This window comes from Sycon ciliatum, chromosome 1 (genome assembly GCF_964019385.1).
Source record: "Sycon ciliatum chromosome 1, ocSycCili1.1, whole genome shotgun sequence".
Lineage (NCBI taxonomy): Eukaryota > Metazoa > Porifera > Calcarea > Leucosolenida > Sycettidae > Sycon > Sycon ciliatum.
The window spans coordinates 92,723,577-92,748,382 of NC_088643.1; the positions used below are offsets into that span (position 1 = coordinate 92,723,577).

Below are 24,806 nucleotides of genomic sequence, written 5' to 3' on the forward strand. Positions count from 1 at the left end.
AAGACCCCTCGAACAAGAACGAGTCTCCAGAAGCAATCGAGGCGAGCAGGAAGACGACTTTTGAATTTCGCCGAGCGAGCGCTGATGACGTAATGAGGGATTAGCTTGCCAGTGGAAATGCATCTGCGCACATACATTTCACATACTTTTTGGCCAATTTTCAATCGAAGAGGAGGTTGTTTTCTATGTTCTCTCAACGTCGTGAGCGATCCCGTCTTCTATACCCTTCCAGGTACCCTCAAGGTCCTCCAGAGGAGAATTTATCTCCAGCGAAGCGTTGTTGATTCGCTAAATTCGTCTCGAGACATATTCACCCAGTGCAGTGCTGATAAATGTAGAATGTTGAATCTGTGATAATTGTTGACGATGGAGAGAGAGGCTGATAGCCGCTGTCGCAGGGAGAGTGAAGCTGCTGGAAGTAACAACGGGGAGCCCGTTTGTATCACCTGAACAACCAGACTTCAAAGCAGCTTGACCAAATCGGAGGGTGCCTCGTTGCTTATCGTGAATATTACACCGACATGAATTACTACAAGTACACTGGTGAGTTCTTATCTTGTTTTGTTCGTATGCTAGTACCCTGGCCTGGAGTTCTCGTTAGCAAATTCCTATTCCCTGGCGTTTTCTAAACATTCCGTGTAGTACTGAATACGTGATCAAGTATTCCGATTTGGGTAGATGTGGACTTTGGACATGTATTTTATAAAAAAAATCTATTTTCCAAATAGAGCGTTTGTAGTTAAATGGTTGCCCAAATACAACGAAATTGATTCTGCAGTTCTACAACTTGTACTGAAATCCAGTCAAAGTAAAAATGATTCTTCATGACAGTTGGGGTCAATGAAATCTGATCCAGGCATAACGAATAGTGACGTCTGCCACCCCGAGAACGAATGCCCATTTCGTGGGGGATACCTAAGTACTCGAAAGTGGTGCGTGTTTCAATGTGGCATGGAAGTTTTATAATATGATCTCTGGTCAATGCAACATACGATAGCCATCATGAATTGCAGGCCTCGAACGCAACTCAGACCAGAATTGGCAGTTCCCTAAGTTTATAATTCCATGGCCCCAGCTGTGGTTATAGAAGTTTGTTTGCACATTATTCTTATAGTCGATAGGTTTATACTGATGGCCGCAAACAATGGCAGTTCAAACTTCACTGATGTGTTCATGAGCTGAGAGATTTCTCTCCACTATTTCTGTTGTGCATACAGGTATGTCTAATATTGACCGTATTGGGATGGTATCTGCTCTGGGAAGGGAATCGCTGGAGCCACAGTCCAATTATACAGGCTTTCAAGAAACAGAGAGGATCCATCTTTCCAAGCTGATACCTGATGTGTACCGACAGAATTCTCACGAGATACCTTACGGACTACGTGTGGTGTGTACTTCATAGTACTCCTTCGACTACTACTAGTATCTAGAATCAAATCGACTGAAACAAGTTCAAACAACTCTGGCTTCAAACGAGCCGACGATTAGACGAACAAAACATTCTCTCATATACTGGAGCACTCTGACAACTCACGACCTATTCCTAACGATTGCCACCGCTTATATAAATATGTAGAGTGCTGATTGGAATGTGCTCACAATCTCAACAATTCAGTGCTATAATTATTTGAACAATGTGTTAGAAATTATTCCACTTTTCCTTCCATAAATGTATCCACATATAATCCACAGTGCTCCAAAGTTTCAGAGTACTCAGGGTATCAAACAAAATTATTTCAAATACAGTGAAATTGTTCGTGGACATTATAGCGTAACTAATTTACTTGTAGTTCCCTGGTCCTTTTCTTTGCTATAAATTAATCCTTTGCTCTCTAGCCGCCTGCGAGTCGAACAGTGAAATTGTTAGTTCATATTTATAATGTGGGTATGTGGGAGTGGGTTGAACATATTTTTTATATAAGGGACCTGCAACTGTAATACCACAGTACAGTAGCCGGCAAATATGTAGAAAACAGAAATGCATGCTCCCATCATTGTACATGGACGGGCGCCGCAGCAGGCTGAAGCTATCAGCCAGAACAGGATTTACAATCACTTAGAGATGCTTGAGCTATTCCAGTACTCTCCGTGTGCTGTCCCATTCCACCATGTTTCATGCCACCATTATTTCTGGTAGTATCCATGTGCATAGTTCCAAGACCATCTCGGATTCTTCAGCAATTTGTGCCACGGCAAAAGACAATGCTTGACTCGGTCACTGGGGCTGTCAAACTTCCCATCACAAATGAACTTCAATTTCTCATCTGTTTCAAGTATATGTACTGCCATGACTTGACCATGTTTCATACACAACTGGGCGAAGATTGTGGCGTTGAATTCCATAGCGCACCTTCTTGCTGCCATGCAGGAGTATGTTGAGAGAAGTGAACATATTTTTACTAAAAAACAACAGCCACTGAAGAGGATAGCAATAGCCTTGGGTGAATTTCCTGCAGGTACACGTTGTTGGTACGTCTACTGGTCGGTCTCCATATTGTCAAGTTCAGAAATCACCTGTACTACACATCTTGTAGAAGGAATCCTGATCGAATAATATTCTGGTCATAAAATTCACTAAACTGAGGGCGAGACAAATAGTCAGTACTCCCCGATTCCGTCAAGCTGCTTTGAAGTCTGGATGCACATGTGATGCTAACAAGCTCCCCGCTGTTACTTCCAGCAGCTTCACTTTCCCTGCGACAGCGGCTATCAACCTCTCTCTCCATCGTCGACAAATATCACAGATTCAACATTCTACATTTATCAGCACTGCACTGGGTGAATATGTCTCGAGACGAATTTAGCGGATCAACAACGCTTCGCTGGAGATAAATTCGGTATGCCCCCACATGAGCGCGACCCAAAACAGCGCCGTTGACTTCAGCGCCCCCCAAAAGCCCCATCCCCAAAACAGACCACCCCGTCAGCGCGCACGCTCAATACAGGTCGACTCATTTACACTCAAACCCAAAAGATGGACACTCGACTTGTCAAAGACTCAAATCATGATCAACTCGAAATGGCCAGTTCAGTATTGAAGGGCGATATTGCCTGGACTCAATTTATAATCAACTCTAGAAAGCAATGATGAACTAAAAAAAGCAATTATCGACTCAAAAACACCAGTTCAGTATTAATGGCGATATTGCCTGGATGGACGTTAACAGGTCCAGATACAAAATTAGGTTGTAGTCAACTCTAGAAGGCAATGATCAACTCAAAACAAGCAATGATCGTCTCAAAAAAAAGTTCACTGTTAATTTTTTTGGTTTTCCGAAAATGGTAATCTGCAATGGATTGTCATTAAAACAGAAAAAGAAAAAAATAAGGCACCCATTTTGATAGTCAAGGGGATGCCCACGCCTGGTAAAGAGAAAAAAATGGAGAAGAGGTAAATATTCAGAATTTTCGCTTCGCTCATCTTCCCTTCTTCGGTCCTACGTAACCACGAACCTTCCAAGTTGGAAGGTTGGTTTGCGCACTGGAGATGTGTTAGAGCTAGGTCTCGGGCCGCTGAATGTCTCAGTGGCCTGTCAGTTTCGTGCCCTATTATCGCACAGTCACTTTTTGACTGTTTATCATCTTGTTACAGTCGTGGATAGTTTCTGCACAACTCGTTCTCATGTGTTTCTTCTCTTTTTTGCATATCTTTTTTTAGGAACGGGTTTGCTCCTGATATCCACCATGGTAATACTAACATCAAGAGTACATAAAACCGGTTATGCACTCTTGCTAACAATTTACATGAGCCTGCACATTATGGGTCACGTGTGTAATGAGCTGGCTTATATTCGGACGTTAACGTAATTGGTCGCGCCAAAATGGGGCGTGCAAGAGATGAGACGAGCTGTAGTGACACCGTGTCACATTAGGTCGCGCTGTACTGGGGGTGCTAATATGAACACGCGCCGTTTATGGTTGCGCTGTTTTGGGTGTAAATCATAAATTCTCCTCTGGAGGACCTTGAGGGTACCTGGAAGGGTATAGAAGACGGGATCGCTCACGACGTTGAGAGAACATAGAAAACAACCTCCTCTTCGATTGAAAATTGGCCAAAAAGTATGTGAAATGTATGTGCGCAGATGCATTTCCACTGGCAAGCTAATCCCTCATTACGTCATCAGCGCTCGCTCGGCGAAATTCAAAAGTCGTCTTCTTGCTCGACTCGATCGCTTCTGGAGACTCGTTCTTGTTCGAGGGGTCTTCTCTTTCACCTACCTTCGTCTTGGCATCGAAAACTCGGCGTCGAAAATGAAGCCGGAGTGCCCCTTTAAATGAAGCCAGTCTAATCCAGAGACTCTCTCATGCCTTCATTTTTCCATGTGTGTGTTTGTGTGTGTGTTTGTGTGTGTGTGTGTCTGTTTGTGTGTGTGTGTGTGTGTGTGTGTGCCTGTCTGTCTGTTTGTGCGCACATGTGCACACATGCATGCGTGTGTGCATATATGCATGCTGGCGTGTAGGATGCTCGTCTGATAACACAGTCTTTGCCGCCGGATCTTCTACATAGCGAGCCGCACAGCAGACAAGAGCGCCGTCAACATCGCTCCTCATCTGGGCATGCACCGAGTACACACTCCAGCACTTCAGCAGCAGTTCTACCAGCAACTGCGGCTGTAGGCGAGCATGTAGAGGAACTGGATACAGGTAGTGCCAGTGACCGCAGCGCTATGCATTACAGCGATGAAAAAGATCTGAAATACGAAGCAGACAGCGAGCTGTCCGAACAACCTGCAAGCACGTCACACGATAGACAATGCTACCACTCAGGAGGAGCAAAGACAGAACAGGATATAAACACAGTGGCCGGTGTCAGGCCACACATTCACCAGGCTGATCTACACGACTCCACCGATGATTCCTCGCAAGCGAAGAACTTGCAGTATGTACGGCGCTCTCCATCTCCAAGGCAACACGAGCAACTGGTCCAGCCAGTTGTCATGGAAACTGAGATACCAACGGGCGACTTTGAAGACACGGCAGAGCTGTCCGATATGGAAGCAAAAGAAGAAGATGCAGATGAAAGTGAAGACCGCACTGCGGCACGGTATAGCAATGAGGAAGATGATGATACTGCTAGAAATCGCGGAGATTCTCGTGTTGAGTCACAGCTTGGTTTCGAACACACCGAAAGCGCATGTCCACCAGCTGCTGCTGTCACTCAGTCACCGGTGGAGAGCAAAGTGGAAACTGACAGTGCTTCTGACACGACCGCACATTCTGCATCATCAATGTTACCTGAAGCTGAGCAGATGGATGGCTTGGATGACATTCCGCAGCGGCAGCGTGTGCGGTCCAACATGTCAGACGGTGGGTCCTTTCGTGGTTTGCAGCGACGGGCGAACATCAAGAGAAAGAGCGGGCATGGTACCAGTGGAGGACGTCATGGGTCTGCTGCATCAGTTACTTCTCAGAATCTAGATGACTCCGTGAATCGAAATAGCGGCGTGTCGATTGAATCCGCGCTCGCAGCGGCTGCATCAAGACTTCCGCAGTCCTCAGAAGATGATACGCAAGAATGTAATCAGGTTGAAGAACCGGCCGCAGTGGTGATGTTGACAGAACGAGAGCGGGCTCGTCGTGCTGCACTTGAACGTGTTCGTAAGAAGCGTGCCAACTCGGCGAATCAAGCCACAGCCGAGGAAACTGCTAACCAGTTCCATGAGCCTGCTGCTCCCAGTGCAACAGCAGCTGCAGCAGCAGTAGTAGTGAGTAGCGGTGCAGTGCAACACAACAATGAGCAGGGACTCAGTCAAAGAGAGCGAGCTCGACGTATAGCCGTGGCTAGAGTAAAAGAAAGGCGACGGACATCCCATCCACCCATGGAATATCCGTTAACCAGAGGTGCTGGGATGGAGGAAGATGCACCGGCGCCGCAGAGTGAAGCCATCGCCAGTGATGTACCCAAACCTGCCGGCAGACCAGTAAGTACCTCTCAATATTATGATGTAAGTGAGCAGGTAGTACTAACATGAATTTATTGTAACTATATACTATTGTAGGCCGTTGCAAGCAAGATTGTGTCTTCGGGGCTAAGTAAGGTTTCCAAGAAGAAACTGATTTTGTTGACATTTTTGGTGTAATAGTTTGACTGCTCTTACTCGGGCATGCGCAAGCAGCCAATTTTGCATGTGAAATAAAATGACTGTTCTCGTAAACATTATTTTAGCCCTGAAGACACTATCTTGCTTGCAATGGCCAGTGCTGATCCACATAATTATCGTAACATGTTGTACTACCTTACCTGTACATGTATGTATTGTATTGGTGTAGTGCTAATGTGGCTAATGTCAAATGAACAAGCAAAGTAGGATTTACCCAGTGTACTGTACGTATAGACGAATGTGTACGCTACAGTAGTATAACATGGTGTGTGTGTGTGTGTGTGTGCGTGCACCCATGCGCGTACAGGCTTCATGCGTGTAAAAGTGTGTATAATTATGTGCATGTATGTGTAGATGTGTGTATGTGAAGTACGTATGTGCATCATTTGTATCCTGACAATGACTATGTCATTATGATGTGTATGTGTGTATCAGCCACGAGTGTAGAGCATGAATGTATGCACACAACATACCGGTATCAGTAACTGTTGAGGAATTGCATTATTGGCAACCAGTGAGCAGCTGCTCATGGACTTCTTACCAGCTAACATGCATTATTCACAAGCAGAGAGCTGGTACTTATGAACTCCATGCCAACTGTCATGTCATGATGCATCCATGCATACTCAATCTGCTTGGAATCTGCTTGGAACTTGAGAACCGTGAACGAACTGCCTCCACGCTCCTCGCCACGCCACAAAACAAAGGACTAGCACAAATTGTTAGAGAGCTTTTTCTTCTACTTCGCTTCAGTAGGCGATGGAGAACTCATGGTTATCAGACAACGAACGACGGACGACTGACACTGAGACAAGACTAGACAACAGAATATATTAGATTGAAGGCGTACAACGGGGACAAGACGAGCAAGTGTGTACCACCGGGGATAGAAGACGGTGCAGCCGCATGTACGCAGGAGTCAAAAACAGCGCAGCAGCATGTACCACGACTCAGCAGCATGTACAACAAAGAGACACAAAAGCAGACACATGTACGACAAAGAGCTACCCGTGCAACCGCATGTACAACGAAGAGACACAAGCGCAGCCACATGTACAACACTATCCCCCATCAAAAAAAACATCCACTCCTGTGGATGGAAGCAATCAAAACAAAATAAGAAGAAAGACAGAAGAAAAAGAAATCAAATGTGAACAACATACACAGGAGAATAGAAACAAAACATGCCGAGCCAAAACAGTAAGAGACGTAACTCCGGACAACGGGGAAAAGCCAAGGCACAAATGTGTGAAAAGAAAACAGACCGGGCCCACCCATAGAGGGAACCGCCATACTTTCAGGCGTGGGCCGCCAGGAAGTAACCACGTTGCCCTGGTACGAAGCCAAGGCAAACCGATGGCACTGCGAAGACCGCGGCAGCTGAATGACCAGGCATCTGGAAGCACAGGAGTTGTCCGGAAAACCATCACGCAGCCGATGGGCTACGAAAGCTCACAGAGACAGAAAGACACACACAGAAAGAAACACGGACTGACGCAAACATCTCAGCCATCGCCGAAAAATCAGAAAAGCACACGAATGAAGGGAAGAACAGCCAGGAAGAACACGTCGACTGAAACAGGAGCAATTAATCAGCGAGGACACCATTGAGGACACACAAACAAATCGGTTACCAATACGCAAAAGATGATGAAGAAAAACCACAGGGCGCTACCCTGAAAAACCCACAGGTCTCTAACCTGAAAAAACCCACAGGGATCGAACCTGAAAAAACCCACAGGGATCGAACCTGAAAAAACCACAGGGATTGAACCTGAAAAACACGGAACTTATAGTACATCCGCTCGCAAAACCAAAAAAAAACGAAGAAAAAAAACTGTCAGGCACCGACTGGGGCACACAAGGGCCAACCAGCAACACACGGAAACCATAACACCCGCAAGGCAAACCGATACAACAAAACACAGGATCCCTGCAGACCACCAGGCAGACCGTCGCTCACCATGATCAGACGCCCACCCAAACGAACTAGAGAGACCCACATGCCGAAACACAATTATTACAAAACCATACGCTCACAAAAAAATTCAACCTGGATCCGAAACGAGAATCCTACATGAAATTCACACCTCCCACCAAACCGGAAGCCACCAGCTTTCCGACTGGGTGCACAGTGCACGACCGAGCCTGACAACGCTCTGCACGGAACATGGAGAAACTACTACTACTACTAGCAAGAGTCCATAACCCAAGAGTATGCAACTGTGATTATGCCTGCATGCGTGGCGCGCTGCCTTTATTACGTAACTTGCCTTCATCACGCTCTGAAAGCATGCATTCAAACCCACAATGTCTCGTCCGAGCCCATCCGTTTTTGCTCGATTTGTTCCAGTACCTACGCGATCCCTAAATTTTGGCGCGTGAACTCCAGTTCCGTACGAAAGTTCATTTCAAACCAGAGGGAAAATGCGGTGTTTGATTTTCCGCAGTGCGCGGAGCCGCGGACTGCAGCTGAATGATGTAATGAGGGCAGCGCGCCGCGCGGTTGGCCCATAGAAAAGAGATCACAGTTGCATACTCTTGGGTTATGGACTCTTGCTACTAGTAGGCACTTCAGTCACGTGACACGACCTGTCAAAAAGTGCTAACGCTGAATCGCGTACATGCGTGGCACCACGGAAAGGTGCATGCATAGATCGATCTGTAGCTGCACGGAATCTGCGCAGGGCCTTCTCGTGTGGCGCAGCGTGTAGCTGAGGCCCTCAGCTTTCGTTTGAGCCCACATACGTCATGATGCGGCAATTTTTTGAACTCACGTACAGTTCGAGTAAAATCGGCAAGGATTTTTCGGGCATTTCACTTGATTGCACGCATTTGCCATGTAGCTCATCGTCTTCAGCGTCGTATTTCCTTTCGGAATCAGTTGTCCTCGTTTGTCCAACACTTTGCGCATTGCTGCGCAAGAAGAAATAATGCGAGGTGTTATTAAAAGCGAGCCGCGGCAGGCGTCCTCCCGGCAGTAGTCCTTGTTCGTCGGAGCCCATGCGCATGGCTGCGCAAGAAGAAAAATTAATATTGCCAGGTATTATTGGAGTCGCATCGGAGCAGTCGTCCTCTCCTGCAGGCAACGAGTAGGACAGTATATACTTCGGCGACTGGACCAAGAGAGCTGACATCAAAACGGCCTGCTTGGAACAAATCGTCAGCTGATCAGCAGGTGGCTTCCAGCGACCAAGAAAAGCATTGACGGTGATATAATACCAAGAATCCAGCACACACTCTATGCACAAAATCTCTCATGCTGGAGTTGCTGAAGTTTCAGTAGTCCCAAACATTTGCAAACGATGTTCTACATGTAATAGTTTGCCATTTCTTTCCGTCAAATACTCTGTAAAATTCTAGTTTGCTCCGTCTGTGGCTCATTGTTCTTCTGTACTGATCACCACGTCAGTACTGTACATGTAGCAACAATGTGTTCTGGCACTGAATTATTGTAGTTACTTTATCTTACCTCAAAGTCTCATCTTATGCTTTTCCAAAGGCTTCTCTGCACTGTTTTCATGCTGTTGCGATGGAGTTGCTATGGAGTTGCCATGGTGACCACACCCGATATCTTCGTCTGAGCTGCCGGACGGATGAAAAATGCGAAGTTTTTCCAAACCATGCTGTTTCTGCATTCATCTGGTTATTTTGACCTGCTTCGAGCGAGCCTGGTATTTGCCACTATAGACACTGAAGCAAGTCCTACCAATTTCTGATATGCTGCTGGTGCCGTCGAAATACTGAAATTGCCGTTATTCAATTCTCCGACTTTGGATGGCTATATCTCTGTGCCAAGTTATTCTTTTTGCTTCAAATTTTCTGTGGAGTCTTCCTAAACCTATCTGAATCGGATACAAGAAAGAAATACGAGTATTTCTGGTTTTGAAAAAACCGCCTGAAGTGCCTACTACTAGTACTAGTGAAACGGTAGAAACACGAAACAAAACAATATGGATCGACTACAAACGAGGCAGCACCTCGAGAACGTTCAGGTGGACATCCAAACAAATCACGCGACACAGTCACAATATCGGAGCAGTCCGACGGCAACTCCGTGACAAGCACAAGTGCACAACACAAGACGAGATCAAAGCTACCCATGCTGAATGCACGACGAGCAAGCAAAAACAAGTTCCAGATTCGAACGCGTAGCACACGAACAGAAGTTTGAAATTTTCATACACACAACCGTACAGTACAGGGTAGTCAGAGCGACACAGGAACAACGAACACAACGGGGCGAACTTACAACGAGCAGCTAGATTACACTACGCACTCGAGCACAAGAGAACAAGGTTCCACGGACTGCCTGCCGGGACCAGAGTCACCCAACGCAAAACAATTTGAAAAAATTCGAAATCGAATACAAGTTACGGCAACACATTACGCAGAGTAGACAATTACAAAGGCATTCTCACCTGAGTAGGCGCTCTCATGAGAGGCTTGGACGTTCGTGAGACTCAAGTAGCTGGGCCATGGCGAGAACACGAAGAGGAGACGAAAACACAGCTGATATGGAGACGAACTCAGGGTCGTGGATACGATTTGTTGGGCGCCAAATGTCGTCACGGGTTTGCGAACCGTGAACGAACTGCCTCCACGCTCCTCGCCACGCCACACAACAAAGGACTAGCACAAATTGTTAGAGAGCTTTTTCTTCTACTTCGCTTCAGTAGGCGATGGAGAACTCATGGTTATCAGACAACGAACGACGGACGACTGACACTGAGACAAGACTAGACAACAGAATTATAATTATTAGATTGAAGGCGTACAACGGGGACAAAACGAGCAAGTGTGTACCCGGGGATAGAAGACGGTGCAGCCGCATGTACGCAGCGCAGGAGTCAAAAACAGCGCAGCAGCATGTACCACGACTCAGCAGCATGTACAACAAAGAGACACAAAAGCAGCCACATGTACCATGTGTACGACAAAGAGCTACCCGTGCATGCAACCGCATGTACAACGAAGAGACACAAGCGCAGCCACATGTACAACACATGCATGCATGCATATGTAGCTCTCTCGTGGCACGCATTGTATTGTATTGTATTGTATTTATTTAAAAGGATTCTCCAAAAGCAAATGGATGCTTATCACGGAAGTCTCCCACATAAATATCGCAAGAAAAATGGGGAAATGGGGAGAGGAGAGTGGAAGATGAAGCATGGGAAGAAGGGAAACAAGTACCTAAATATCGAGGTATAAAAGCAGGAAAGAAATCGACGAGGGAAGAAATCACCTCTGCAGATAATAGCGGGACATTTAGATGAAAAAAACCCAGCAAGGATTAATTTCAAGGAAAAAAAATTTCTCAAACGGAAAAGTTCGGAATTCCAGTCACAGAATATCTATGCTGAGAGTAATGGAAGCTGTTGTGTGTGTGCGTGCTGGATTTGGCAATGATCAACTGAACCAAGTACATGCATATGTACGGTGTACTAAATTCAGATGAGTAGATGAGTAGGCGAACAATGCATTCATATGACCATACAAATGTGTGCTGGCGGTGGATAATTATTGTTGACTGCTGTTAACCATTTTCGTCAGGCTTTGCAACACCGCTCGTCAACAGTTATCCCAAACTTCTTATCCAGCTCATGCGCGTATGATCCTGAGTTTGATGACGAAGAGTTTCACGGATCAGATTGTGACGAGGACGCAAACGCCAAAGCATCATCTGTGAAGGTATTTTAAGACATGTAGTGTGGTCTTGAATCCCGAATCATGTGGCCAGTTTGCCGTGCATGTTTACATATTACTACTGTGCTGATGAATGTAAACTTTGTAAAGGTGACTTGAACCTCCAATAACAGCTAAACGAGTCTATAGTTAAAGTATGGTAACAAAGTGCTAACAATGCAGGGATACGTTTGCAAGTACATGCACATGGACATGGATGCATCATTGGTCTGATTTAGTACATTGGTGCATTGGGTGTAGTCAGTCACCATCTCACCACACTGCACAGATCTACTTTGCTATGCTTTTGTCTGCACTGTGATAATGTGTGTTGAACATGCATGTGCCCCCATTCATGACTCAATGCTAATCATACAGTCTGAGATGAAACTACGCTGTTTATACTACTTTGAAGTAGAAATGATTATTCTGCATGGCTTGGTGTGGAAAACATAATTCCTCGGAGGAGATGTGTGTTATCTAAAGAACTAGCGCTAACAGTGGCTAAGAGTGGATACGATGATGGCCGCGCTTGTTCATTTTGCCCGTTATTCGCCATGTCATCTAGGGCCCGCCTATCATACAGATAAACGGACACAAATATTCTTCAGAGGACTACGGCGCATCATACAGTTTGGAGGAAGATGCTGCGGAGGAAGGCGATGTTCTTGCGTCGTCAGAACCCCTGTGTGAAGATGATGAATATCCTTCAGAAATGGTGAACTCTTAGCCCTCTTAACCCAGTGTAACCGTTTCTCTTGTTGATAATATAATGGCAGGGAAGCAGTGGAGTAACAGTGTAATGATGGATGTCTTTGATCATAATCATATGGCCGCAATCTTTGCTGCACAAAAATATATCACCTTCTTCTGCGGACAGCACAATTCTACTTCTTGCCATCGAAGATATGGCTTTGAACCTATTTGTCACTCCGTGCTTGTAATGGTCTTGCAGTAACTTTACTGATTGTCTTGACGACTGATTCACAATCAGTTGCCTAATGGTTTCTTAATAAATGCCTGATCAATAACCATCTGTTTAATTGTGATTTCGTAAAACCAACTTAGAATGGAAATAAAACAAAAAAAGTTATCCTTTCAGAAGCAGTAGACACCAGCAATCTGCTGTCTTTATCGTACCCACCTGTGAATCCGCTGTCGCATGCATCACGTGTGCGTGCAGAAACCTGACAGTGCTTGCAGCTTGTAGGCTACTGAGACAGACTTGCGTATAGCAATCATGTTCACTGCCAGCTTCCGTATTGCCGGATAGGATGCAGGTGCATGTAGCTAGCTACTTGCCTAGTCATGCAGATGCCTAGGGAACGGGTGGATTTAGACCCAGGGTACTACGCGGCACAGGGTAGTCGCATGCAACCGCCAGTCTGTGAGTGCATTGCCTGTAGCTGTAGGAAAAAGAGTTGGGAGTAGCAAAGTGTACGTTTGACGGGTGCACCTTGTTCCCGTTAAACACTTACACCAAAAACTGAGCAATACACTGATAATGCTGATAGCAGTACTTTTGGTGAAGAGCATTCAATGACCTACACTTTGTGAAGTGGACCCCCCCCCTGCCTGATACTGTAATAGGGATACCGTATTGAGTCACAGTATTGTGGTCTACCTTAGTATGATCAAGGGAGAGGCAGCTCATGATCAGTGTCACACTTAGTAAGCTGTGAAGCTTCATGCATGTTATTTTTCAACTACATGTACCAAACAGTGGCTTATGCATGCATTGCTTGGGCCTGGTCAAGAGGCATGTGTGACAGGGAGGTACCGTATGTAGTACTGCCCACTTCCATCGCTTCTATGCTGCTAGTCAGGGATACTCTGAGTCAGCGGTCAGGAAAAAAGTGACTGGAAGGGATGCCATGATCAGTCCATCTTTGTTTGCAATCAATCTGAAATGGGAATGCATGCCAGTGAAGAAGAAAACAGCATTGACATGGTCCACTTACTCACCATTGAAGAGGCTAGCATTCTTCTCCCCCTGGCCAGTTTAGTCAGGTCTATTTTGCTAGCTGACAATTGCATCCATCATAGTGGCAGGCTGAGGAGGGCTTCAGCCTATGAAGTGGCTGTCCTTTATTCACTGATCTGTAAATTATCAGATATTAGTTGACAGCAGCTAGAGGCAGGGGTTTGTGGTATGCCGGACAGCACATGCAGCAGATACTGAGCCCTGTACTGCAGCAGATACTGAGCCCTGTACTGCAGCTGTGTTATCAACAGTCTTACCATGTTAGCCTGCATTTCAAGAAGATTCACCCAGTCACCGGTGCATGATAGTGGTAAACTGGCGTTCTCTGCTGGACTTTGCTAGGCATAACACCAAGGCTACATAATAGGATGTAGAAAAGTGTTAGGTTTGCATTGTAAACATACTTATTCCAGTAGTCTCAGACACTCTGTGTGCAGGTGACTCCACTTCAAGTCTTTACTCATTGTATTGGAGAGTATATACATGTAGTCTCAGCCCCAGTGTGTCTAGAATGAGTGAACTAGCATATCTCTTTGCACCATGTGCCATGCAGAGAAGAACTGTGGGCGCCAGTGATTCAGAGAGCAGTGGCAGTGAGAGTGAAGGAGCACTCAATGTTGATGACTACTTTACTGCAGCCAAGGCACATGGAAAACACAGCTCAACAGCTGCTTCTCGTGTAGAAGATATGAATCATGAAGATCAGCCGGTGAGTGGAAAATTGCACATTTATACAGGGTTTTTTCTTCCACCTTAAAAAAAAGTCCATCACATTCCTTCAAAGCTATGACTTAATGCCCACTTTGTGCTATGACATAAACACACTGACACATCTCAGTGCGCATGCTCAGTTCATTCACGAGCCATGGTCCCGGCTCCTTGTAATCTGTATGGCACAGTACAGTGATGTCGCTGTAGGGTCCGGTCTCTGTGCGATGTAGAATATCTACTTGCTGGTCGCTGCCAGATAGCTACCAAGCATTGTACATGTAGGAGTGTAGTAAAGGCACGTGACCGACCGGTGGTAGCTCAAACCTCTTTAGAGGAAAACTACCCGTTCACAGAAGAAGCCTCAGGTATCAGCAGCGAATCAATGTGCCCCCCCCCCCCCCCCCCCCCCTGAGGAAGAAATCACACAATATAATTATTGGGAGGGCTGCAGAAGCCAAGGCATGTGAAATATTTAGGAAACTGTACTCGTATGACCAAATAACGTGTCATCATTCTCACCAGTTATCAGGACTAGTGTTGTTGGTGTTGTTGTTGTTGTTGTTCTCCCACCTACTACTGGTACCATAACCGTAGGCTGATCAAGAAGATGTTGCAAACCCATATGGTATTGATGCCGTCGACAAGACCCTGAATGCAGGCAGTGCAGGTCACCTGCAATTTGACATGCGCTATGGAAAAGGACAGCTGCACATCAGAATTAACGCCTGCAATGAACTGGCCGAGTCGCATTATGCTTTCATGTATGTATGGATATTTTGAAATGATTACTCGCCAAGACTCCGTTGACAATTTGGTCTCAGAACTGCAATTTGAGAAAGAATATTATCAACAAGTATCTCGGCCTTGAGCGCAGTGTGTTATTGATAAGTTCTCCACCTTAGTCTTACAAGAACTTCAAGCTTTGTCACAAGCACAGTAACACAGAAGTGTATGCAATACCTCAAGTACGAGTACATCTACACAGTCAGTTGCAGGGGCTGCTTGTAGGTAACTAATTAGTATTAGTCGATGATGCACTAACACGAGTTGTGGTCCTTGTGTGTTTGTACAGTTATGCCAAGATATACCTGTTACCGGACCTGGGCAAGGCTGGAAAGCGTCTCACTGCCATTCGACAATTCTCCACAAGTCCTAATTTCAAGCAAGAATTCACTGTGAGGAAGAGACGTACATGCAGCCAAAGTCCACACGCTAGTTAGGTCATTGCATATGTACTTCAACTTTTCTGTAGTCTACACAAGTGTGTTAGATGACCTGTGGTTTCTAGAACCCAACTGAATGTGATCAATAGAATTTGTTGTTACTGCTGCACATCAAAACAGTGACATGCAGCACGAACAATGATGGCACAGTCTACTTGCTGGGAGGTTGGTACATGTAGTCTTCTCTGCTAGCCAGGGAGTAGTAAAATACTTACTCCCTACTGCTAACTGACCCCGTCTCTCTTCTTTGTCTTTGGTCTTACAGTACAAAGTGGGAAAGGATGAACTACATTACCGGTCTCTGTCCATTTCGCTGTGGGTGAAAGATACCAGAGACAGCACACACAATATATTTTATGGTGCTGTCAAGAAGGACTTTACCAGAGTGGAGTTGGACTCAAATTGGAGTGTGTTTGAAGAGTTGCTAACTGAGGAGGTGAGTTTGTACTAGTTGATGGTTTTACAATGTACAAGTCGTCAGAATTTTCAGGTTCAAGGATATATTGGAAGCCTCTTTGTTTGCACCGGACATCACCATGAGCGCATGGACATTGCTATGTTCGTAGAAGTCATTTCTTTCATTTGCCTGTCTTACTGTGTGTGTGTGTGTGTGTGTGTGTGTGTCGGCAGCCGAACATACTGCCGACCGGAGACCCGACCTGCATGCGGCCCACGAAAGCGCTGGCGAGACGCTCTGAGTCCGGATCTACAGCGATGTGACGTACAGGACTCTTGGCCAGAAGATACCCAGTCACGACCAGGGTGGAGGAACATCTACCGTGAGCTGGAACCAGCTTCGTCACCAGTGCGTAATGTGCAATGTCTTGTCTGCCGACGCGTATTTAGCAGGCCTTCGGACAAGCGCCGTCACAAGTGCTTGGATGAAAGGGCCAAGCCCATAGCAGAGCAGCGCGGTGCAGTGCAGTGTCCCCAATGTCAACGGTGGCTACGCAGCCGTGGTGGGCTATCGCGGCATAAATGCACACCCCATGATCCTCAGCCCCGTGAAGACCATCCCCAAGCTATTGCAAGGGACTGTTGCGCAGCTCACTGCCCCACATGTGACCGCTGTTTCGCCAGACCGTCTGACAGATCACGACACAAATGCCACCGTAGTACGCATCGCCCGACTGCAGCAACACGATTGACATTTGAATGGTCCTGCCCCGACTGTGGCCGCCGTTTTCGCCGCGGGAGCGACCTCACCCGACACAGGTGCCAGCGGCCTCCCTCCTCCCCGGTTCTCTCTTAAGGAGAGCCACGTGGCCCTTGTGGCAGTGCTGAACAGGAACAGGAACAGGTGTGTGTGTGTGTGTGTGTGTGTGTGTGTGTGTGTGTGTGTGTGTGTGTGTGTGTGTGCGTGTGCACGTGTACATGTGTGCTTGTACTTACATTTCTGTGTTGTTATTGTCAGCCTCACAGTGGAAGTATAAGAGCAATTGGCAGTCGACGGTGCTCCGGAAACATTGATTTATCAGTTCGATGTATGAGTGTAGACAGCAGCGACTTGACAGAAGCAGGAGCTGCATGTAGAGTGGATGTGCTAGTGCGTGAGTGCAATGGCATATCAGCATCTGATCCAGATGACCTTGCCGATCCATTCATCTGTGGGTAAGTTGGTTGTACGTGGCTAGGTGTAATGGCACAGGGATGATGGCTAGGTGTAATGGCACAGGGATGATGGCTAGGTGTAATGGCACAGGGATGATGGCTAGGTGTAATGGCACAGGGATGATGGCTAGGTGTAATGGCACAGGGATGATGGCTAGGTGTAATGGCACAGGGATGATGGCTAGGTGTAATGGCACAGGGATGATGGCTAGGTGTAATGGCACAGGGATGATGGCTAGGTGTAATGGCACAGGGATGATGGCTAGGTGTAATGGCACAGGGATGATGGCTAGGTGTAATGGCACAGGGATGATGGCTAGGTGTAATGGCACAGGGATGATGGCTAGGTGTAATGGCACAGGGATGATGGCTAGGTGTAATGGCACAGGGATGATGGCTAGGTGTAATGGCACAGGGATGATGGCTAGGTGTAATGGCACAGGGATGATGGCTAGGTGTAATGGCACAGGGATGATGGCTAGGTGTAATGGCACAGGGATGATGGATGCGGTGTGGCACAGATATTGTAGCCTTGCGGAATATTATCAAAATAACAGGTTGGTTGCTCGTGTCTAGCAGTTGTGTGAAGGGTGACTGCTGTGATGCTATCTGAACCCAGGAATGAAACCCTTACCTTGTCATGTTATCTGCCACGGTATCATGGCAGGCCGTTCATACACAGTATTAGAGAACTGTCCGTGCTTCTTTACATTCCTATCCTCTGACAGAATAACACACTGTGTACGTGTAAGAAAGTTCGTCGCTCTCAACGTTTCCAACATGCTTCTTTCTGTAAACTTGGCAAGTTGACTAGGAGCAACTTGCTTTCTTACTACTACCGTCAAAGCTGCTGCCTCTACATCTTACACTTGAATAGTATGCTGCTGGTTAAACTGCATGTATGTGTGTGACTGTGTGCCCCTGCCCCGCACTGTGAATGTATCGGTACTGCAGAATGCTTCTACCCGGTATGAAGAACAGAGTAAAGACACGTGTGTGCAAGGCAACCCTACAGCCGCAATGGAACCAACAGCTTACCTTTGCCGACGTGACATTCTCCGAGCTGCCATCTCTATGCATTGAGCTCAGTGTATGGGACTATGACCGATTCACTGGCAATGATTTCCTTGGCGCTGTCCGGCTAGGCTTATCAACAGACAGGTAAGGCAGGTACAAATTGAGCAACTCAACTTGATCCCAGTGCTCTTATTTGCATGGCATTTTTGCTTGTGTGGCTAAGGTGGTTATGAACTTGTGAAGAAGGTGAGTGAGATTAATCTGTTGAGCTTCGTGAGCTTTCGTCCGTGCGGACTGGTCAGTAGTTTTGTATGTCATTATAGTGGGAGGAACAACAGGCAGCCACAGCATGTGGCATGACATATTGACTCCAAACTGTAGCAGTGCGCTACGTAATTCTACACAAAAGTCTTGATTCGTGAATTTGGAACTAACTTCGAAAGATTGAATCTGGTGTCATAACTTTGTAGATTACAGAGAGGACGGAAACATTACTGTTCGGCTCACAACAAGAGAGAGAGAGATAATGGAAGCAAGGCAAAAGGCAAGGAGCGGCGAATTCTGCTGACCTGCTGAATACGGTGTACGGTACAATTATACCAAAAAGGGAAGGCCAGCGGCGCACTGGAATCTAGTTGTACACAGCTGTAGTGAGCATGCAAATAAGGATAATACGGTGCGGAAGTGAGCGGCGCATGCTGATACGGCAAAGCGGTCGAAATACATAAGTGTGACCGCTAGACCGGAGAATTTCATGAAGCCAATAATGAGGATTTCATTGAAACTGAAGTAAATCAGGTCATGTGACCGAGAATCCGCTACATTACTCCCCTGCCAGTGTACAAGCCGGAGGCAGGAAACGATAACCTTGGAAAGGAGAGAAACGACAACCACAACGTAGAAGAAGAAGCGTATAAAGGAAAAAAATGAAAACCACACGGCAACCGGAAAAGGTCCGACATAACGCCAACGGTGACAAAGAACGGAGGAGCCCAGCCGATCAGGTAGCAAAGCGAACAGCATGTGCAGGGGGTGGGGCAGCAGCAGCACCCGGCGGGACAATCAGAGAAAGAGCAGAAGCAGCAGAGGCTGTAACAGGCAGAGCATACCGGTATGCGGGCTTCAAGCGGTCAATGCTTACCTGGTCGGACTTGCCCTTGACGACGACCGTGAAATGCTTGTCAGCACGCTTGAGGACACGGAACGGACCAGTGTACGGTGGCTGGAGCGGTTTGCGGACACTATCGGTACGGATGTACACGAAGTCGCACGTGGACAGATCCTTAGGCACGTACACTGGGCGGTTGGACTGGCGAGGGCCAATGTCTGAGGGCCGGATGTTTTGCAATACATCCCGGAGGAACTGAACGTAAACAGGCACCGACGGCATAGACGGCGGTGGCTGGAAGAACTCAGATGGCAAGCGGAGAGTGGTGCCATAGACCAGCTCCGCGGAACTGCACTGGAACTCCTCGCGCAGGCTAGCGCGAATGCCCAGCAACACCAGGGGCATCATTGCATTCCAGGCACCAGGATGACGGTGGAATTCAGAGCAGCCTTTAGGTGGCGGTGGAAACGCTCCACGAGGCCATTGCGTTGTGGACGGTCGGAAGTTGTCCGAGTCCGGCAGGTGCCGAGCAGGGCCAACAAGTGGCGGAAAAGCGCAGACTCAAACTGGGCGCCACGATCTGTGGTGACAACAGATCGTCTGATGGGACGCCGAAGCGGGCAATCCACCCAGCGATGAAAGCGGTGGCGACCGTTTCCACGGCGGTGTCCTTGATCAGAATGGCCTCTGGCCAGCGGGTAAAGCGATCCACACAGGTCAGCAGATAGGTGCAACCACCGGAGGGAGGCAAAGGGCCGACCAAATCAATGTGGATGTGGTCAAAGCGCTCATCGGGTGGCAGAAACTGGCCAAGTGGAGCCTGGGTGTGGCGGGTCACTTTGCTCTGCTGACAGGAGGGGCAGCAGCGGGTCCATTCCCGGACGTCCTTTTGCATGCCGGGCCAGACGTAGCGTGCCGAAACCATACGCTGAGTGGCACGAATACCCGGATGTGCAAGGGTGCAAGTGCAGGCTGTTGAAGACGGTCTTGCGAAAGGACAACGGTACAAACGGGCGGGCAGTGCCGGTCGACATGTCGCACACCACAGGCTGGGTAGCGGAACCGTACGGGATTGGCTGAAGCTTCAGAGACGACTGCATGTCTTGCTGAGCGGAGAGTAACTCGGGATCAGACTGCTGGGCGGCTGCCAGAGCCTGAAAGTCTACCGCGGCCGGCGGCGCGGTTACTGCATCAACAGTGGCGCGAGACAGAGCGTCAGCAACAACATGGTCAGCCCCACGCAGGAAGTGGAGATCCGCCGTGAATTTAGCCACGTAGGACAGGTGCCGGAGCTCACGAGGTGAGTGGCTAGTACCAGCAGCTTGCATGGCGAACACTAACGGGCGATGGTCCGTCAGGATGTGGAAGCAGCGGCCTTCCAGGTGATGCCGGAAATGCTTTACGCCCAGGTACGCATCTAGCAATTCTCGACCGAACGTGCTGTAGCGACTCTGAGCTTGTGGCATTCGCTTGGAAAAGAAAGCGAGCGGCTGCCATGCACCGTCAACAAGTTGTTGAAGGACCCCGCCAACTCCGACATCTGATGCATCCACAACGAGCTGGAGGGGTGCATCCGGGATGGGGTGGATGAGCAGCATTGCTGCAGCAAGCGCGTCCTTGGCAGCATGAAATGCCGCGACAGCGGCAGTGCCAAGTTTCAGGGGACAGTTCTTCGGACGCTGAGGTCCACCAAGCAGATCCGTCAGTGGTTGGAGGATGTCGGATGCCTGGGGAATAAAGCGCCGGTAAAAGTTGACCATGCCCAGAAACTCGCGAAGCTGGCGGCGAGATGTTGGAAGGGAGTACTGAGCCACGCCAACGACTCTTGCCGGTAGCGGGCTGATTCCCTGGGCGTTAACCAGATGGCCCAGAAACGTCAGGGACGGCTGGCCGAAAACGCACTTAGCGGGGTTGATTACCAAACCATGCTGCCGCAGGCGCTCGAACACCAGGCACAGATGTTGCAGGTGCGTAGCGTGGTCGGAGCTGGCGATTAGGAGGTCATCGAGGTAGACGTAGCAGAAATCCAGGCCATGCAATACTGAATCAATAAACCGCTGGAATGACTGTGCCGCTTTCCGGAGGTCGAATGGCATCCTGATGAACTCAAATAACCCAAACGGAGTAGTGATGACAGTCTTGGGAATGTCGGCCCGGGTTACTGGTATCTGGTGATACGCTCTGACCAGATCCAGTTTCGAAAACACTGTAGCACCATGGAGACTGCTGGTGAAATCTTGAATATGAGGAATCGGATACCGATCCGGTTCGGTGACTTTATTCAGGAGCCGGTAGTCTCCACATGGCCTCCAGTCTCCATTGGGTTTAGCAACCATGTGGAGAGGGCTGGACCAGGGCGAGGAGGATGGCCGAATGATGCCCAGGGACAACATAATGTGGAACTCAGCTCTGGCCGTTGCCAGGTGGTCCGGAGCCAGCCGACGAGTGCGGGCATGGAGTGCCGGACCGGTAGTCACAATATGGTGCTCCACCGAGTGCTTGACCGGCAGGTCATAACAGCATGGCTTGGTGAGGCTTGGGAACTCAGCAAGCAGGTCGGTGAATGCTGGTGCTGTGGCCACCGGGGCGGAAACCAAGGAGCAGCTGAGCGATGCGGTTCCGGCAGGAATGCAATTGACCTGGAGGTCAGTGGAGTTGTCACGGATGGTGCGTCCATGAAGGTCGACTTGGAGACTGAACCGATGGAGGAAATCAGCCCCCAGGATCGGCTCCTTCACGTCAGCAACGACAAATATCCAAGAGAATGCTCGTCTAAGACCAAGGTCAAGGGTCAAACACCTCTGTCCGAAAGCCAGAATAGCAGAGTCATAGCAGCGCGGAGCTGACGCTGTCCAGTCGGATCGACGTGGCTGGCAGCAGGCTGACGTCAGCACCGGTATCCACTAGGAAACGAGTGAAAATGCATAAACCACTGCTGTGCGGTGAGACCGAGCGACTGCGGGGTTGGTCGCGGAAGCGAGAGCGGCCGTGCTGCTGTTTGAGCTCGGTGACAGTAGTCGTAAGGGCGGCAACTTGGTCCCGGAGAGCTGCAATGGCGGCCATTGTCTCTGACTCGCCAGTGTTGCAAACTGCATGGACTGCTGCACTGGGACCAGCTGCCTCCACTATCCTGTCAGCCATTTCAGCCAGATCCTACAGCGGCAGTGATGCAGGGCAGGACGCTACGATTGACTTGGCCGATCAAGGTAAGCGGCTGATAAAGAGCTCTCGCAAGAGTTTTTCGGGCATGGCGTTCTCACCTACCAACTGCTGCAGCTTACGTAAAAGCTGGGTAGGCTTTTTGTCGCACAGCTCCTTGTCCGAAATCAGCAGGTGCAAACGCTGCTGTTCCGACATCTGCGTGCGGTGAATGAGACGCTCGCGTAGAGCGTCGTATGGCTGGTGAGCTGGAGGATCCAAGATGATGTCTCGTACCTCTGCCGCATACTCGGGTGTCAGCGATCCCACCACATACTGATATTTGGTCACCTGGCTGGTGATGTGTCGGGTGGAAAACAGGGATTCTACCTGTACGAACCAAACCTGGGGTCAGCAGCCCAGTAAGGTGGTAGTTTGACGTTCAAACTGACCGCGGACACCTCACTGCCGTGGGCTGTACCACCTGCTGCGGTAGTTCCAGCGCCCGTGATTCTGGATAGCAGTTGGCCACGACCTACGCTGCGGACAGGTGTGCTCGCTGCGGAGTTTGAGGTATTCATACTAGTACTCGTAAAATACTAAAATTTAATGCTGCGTGTAGACCACTGAGCGATCGCGAGTGATCGAACACTAGACAGGGTCACCAATTGTACTTCAAAGTAGCAGTGCGCTACGTAATTCTACACAAAAGTCTTTATTCGTGAATTTGGAACTAACTTCGAAAGATTGAATCTGGTGTCATAACTTTGTAGATTACAGAGAGGACAGAAACATTACTGTTCGGCTCACAACAAGAGAGAGAGAGAAATAATGGAAGCAAGGCAAAAGGCAAGGAGCGGCGAATTCTGCTGACCTGCTGAATACGGTGTACGGTACAACTATACCAAAAAGGGAAGGCCAGCGGCGCACTGGAATCTAGTTGTATACAGCTGTAGTACGCATGCAAATAAGGATAATACGGTGCGGAAGTGAGCGGCGCATGCTGATACGGTAAAGCGGTCGAAATACATATAAGTGTGACCGCGAGACCGGAGAATTTCATGAAGCCAATAATATGAGAATTTCATTGAAACCGAAGGAAGTAAATCAGGTCATGTGACCGAGAATCTGCTACAAAACTTGCTCCGAGACTTGCCATGGCATTGTGTGTGAATCAGGAAACACATGCACTCAAAGACTAAAACATTGTACACCCCACTGGTGTGAGCTAGTAGACTACATAAGACCACAGCAATGTAGTTATTGCCCACATCGGAGCGTGCTTCTACGGAGGGCAGCACATGTTGCCTGGCCAAGGGCATGCATGATGTTCTCCAGCTGTTTAAAAAATTTTAATAGCTGCATTTCGAATAGTCCTGCGAAAACAGTACTTGTACAAAGTGGCAAGGCAACTATTCTGAACATGTGTCTGAAACGTACTTCTTCTCTGGCTCTTGTCTCTGCTCTGACATATCCGCACAGCTTGCAAGGATCAGCTGAGCATGACCGTGCGACGTGGCGTGATAGTAATGCCGGAGAGGAGAAGCTGTGGACGGAGATGCTTGAGAATCCCGGTGACTGGGTCGACACTGTACTAACATTGAGAGATCTAAGCCCACATCGCTAGGAAGAACACTGCCTTGCTGACAGCTATTCTATTGCAAGTAACGTTATTATGTTCAATGATTTATTTCCCTCAACTTACTTTGAAGGCAAAATTATATTTCTATTCCAATCGATAACTTTCCTATTTCGCAGTCGCTGATAAATCAGTGGAGATACGCGTATCCATTATTATTCTTTGTCTTGATTGTTAAAAATACCGCCGATACAAGCATTGTGTTACCTGTCATTGTGTTACCTGTCATTGTGTTACCTGTCAAGAGAATTGACACATAGTAATAGACGCACATTGATATGCCAGTGAGTCCCATTCTGGAAATGGAAGTCTATTATTAAAAATGTTGTGGGAGTGAATTCCCAACAAGCATCTGTTGAGTCCAATACCAGTAATGGATTAGCTACGACGGAAATGTTTACTACTGGAGTTTGTGGCGAGCACTATTCTACCGAGGTTCCACTGCACGCGCTGCATGAGTCTAGGGGCGTACTTTCTAGCGTCCGTTTACCAAAACACAACATTGTGGACACCTTCCAGGTCAAGACGTATTCGTCTGTCAAGATTCACCACAGTACCACACTGCACCTACACATAGCTCGTATAA

General features: G+C 48.0%; 1 protein-coding gene across 4 annotated transcripts in view; it reads left to right on the forward strand.

Moving 5' to 3' along the window:
* The window catches only part of LOC135806538 (synaptotagmin-like protein 5), a 35,484-nt gene extending 10,913 nt beyond the window's left edge, over positions 1-24,571 (forward strand). The window contains exons 6-15 of one of the 4 annotated variants that reach the window (XM_065320731.1): positions 4,461-5,921; positions 11,658-11,795; positions 12,358-12,507; positions 14,327-14,482; positions 15,079-15,245; positions 15,557-15,659; positions 15,973-16,143; positions 17,122-17,318; positions 18,273-18,479; positions 24,064-24,571. In XM_065320731.1, the coding sequence (XP_065176803.1) occupies positions 4,461-5,921; positions 11,658-11,795; positions 12,358-12,507; positions 14,327-14,482; positions 15,079-15,245; positions 15,557-15,659; positions 15,973-16,143; positions 17,122-17,318; positions 18,273-18,479; positions 24,064-24,208 (2,895 nt within the window). In that variant the 3' untranslated portion in view covers positions 24,209-24,571. Of the gene's footprint in view, positions 1-4,460; positions 5,922-11,657; positions 11,796-12,357; positions 12,508-14,326; positions 14,483-15,078; positions 15,246-15,556; positions 15,660-15,972; positions 16,144-16,337; positions 16,910-17,121; positions 17,319-18,272; positions 18,480-24,063 lie in introns of those variants that run through there. The other 3 variants (XM_065320732.1, XM_065320734.1, XM_065320733.1) reach the window with 3 other exon arrangements.
* Positions 24,572-24,806: the final 235 nt, after the last annotated feature.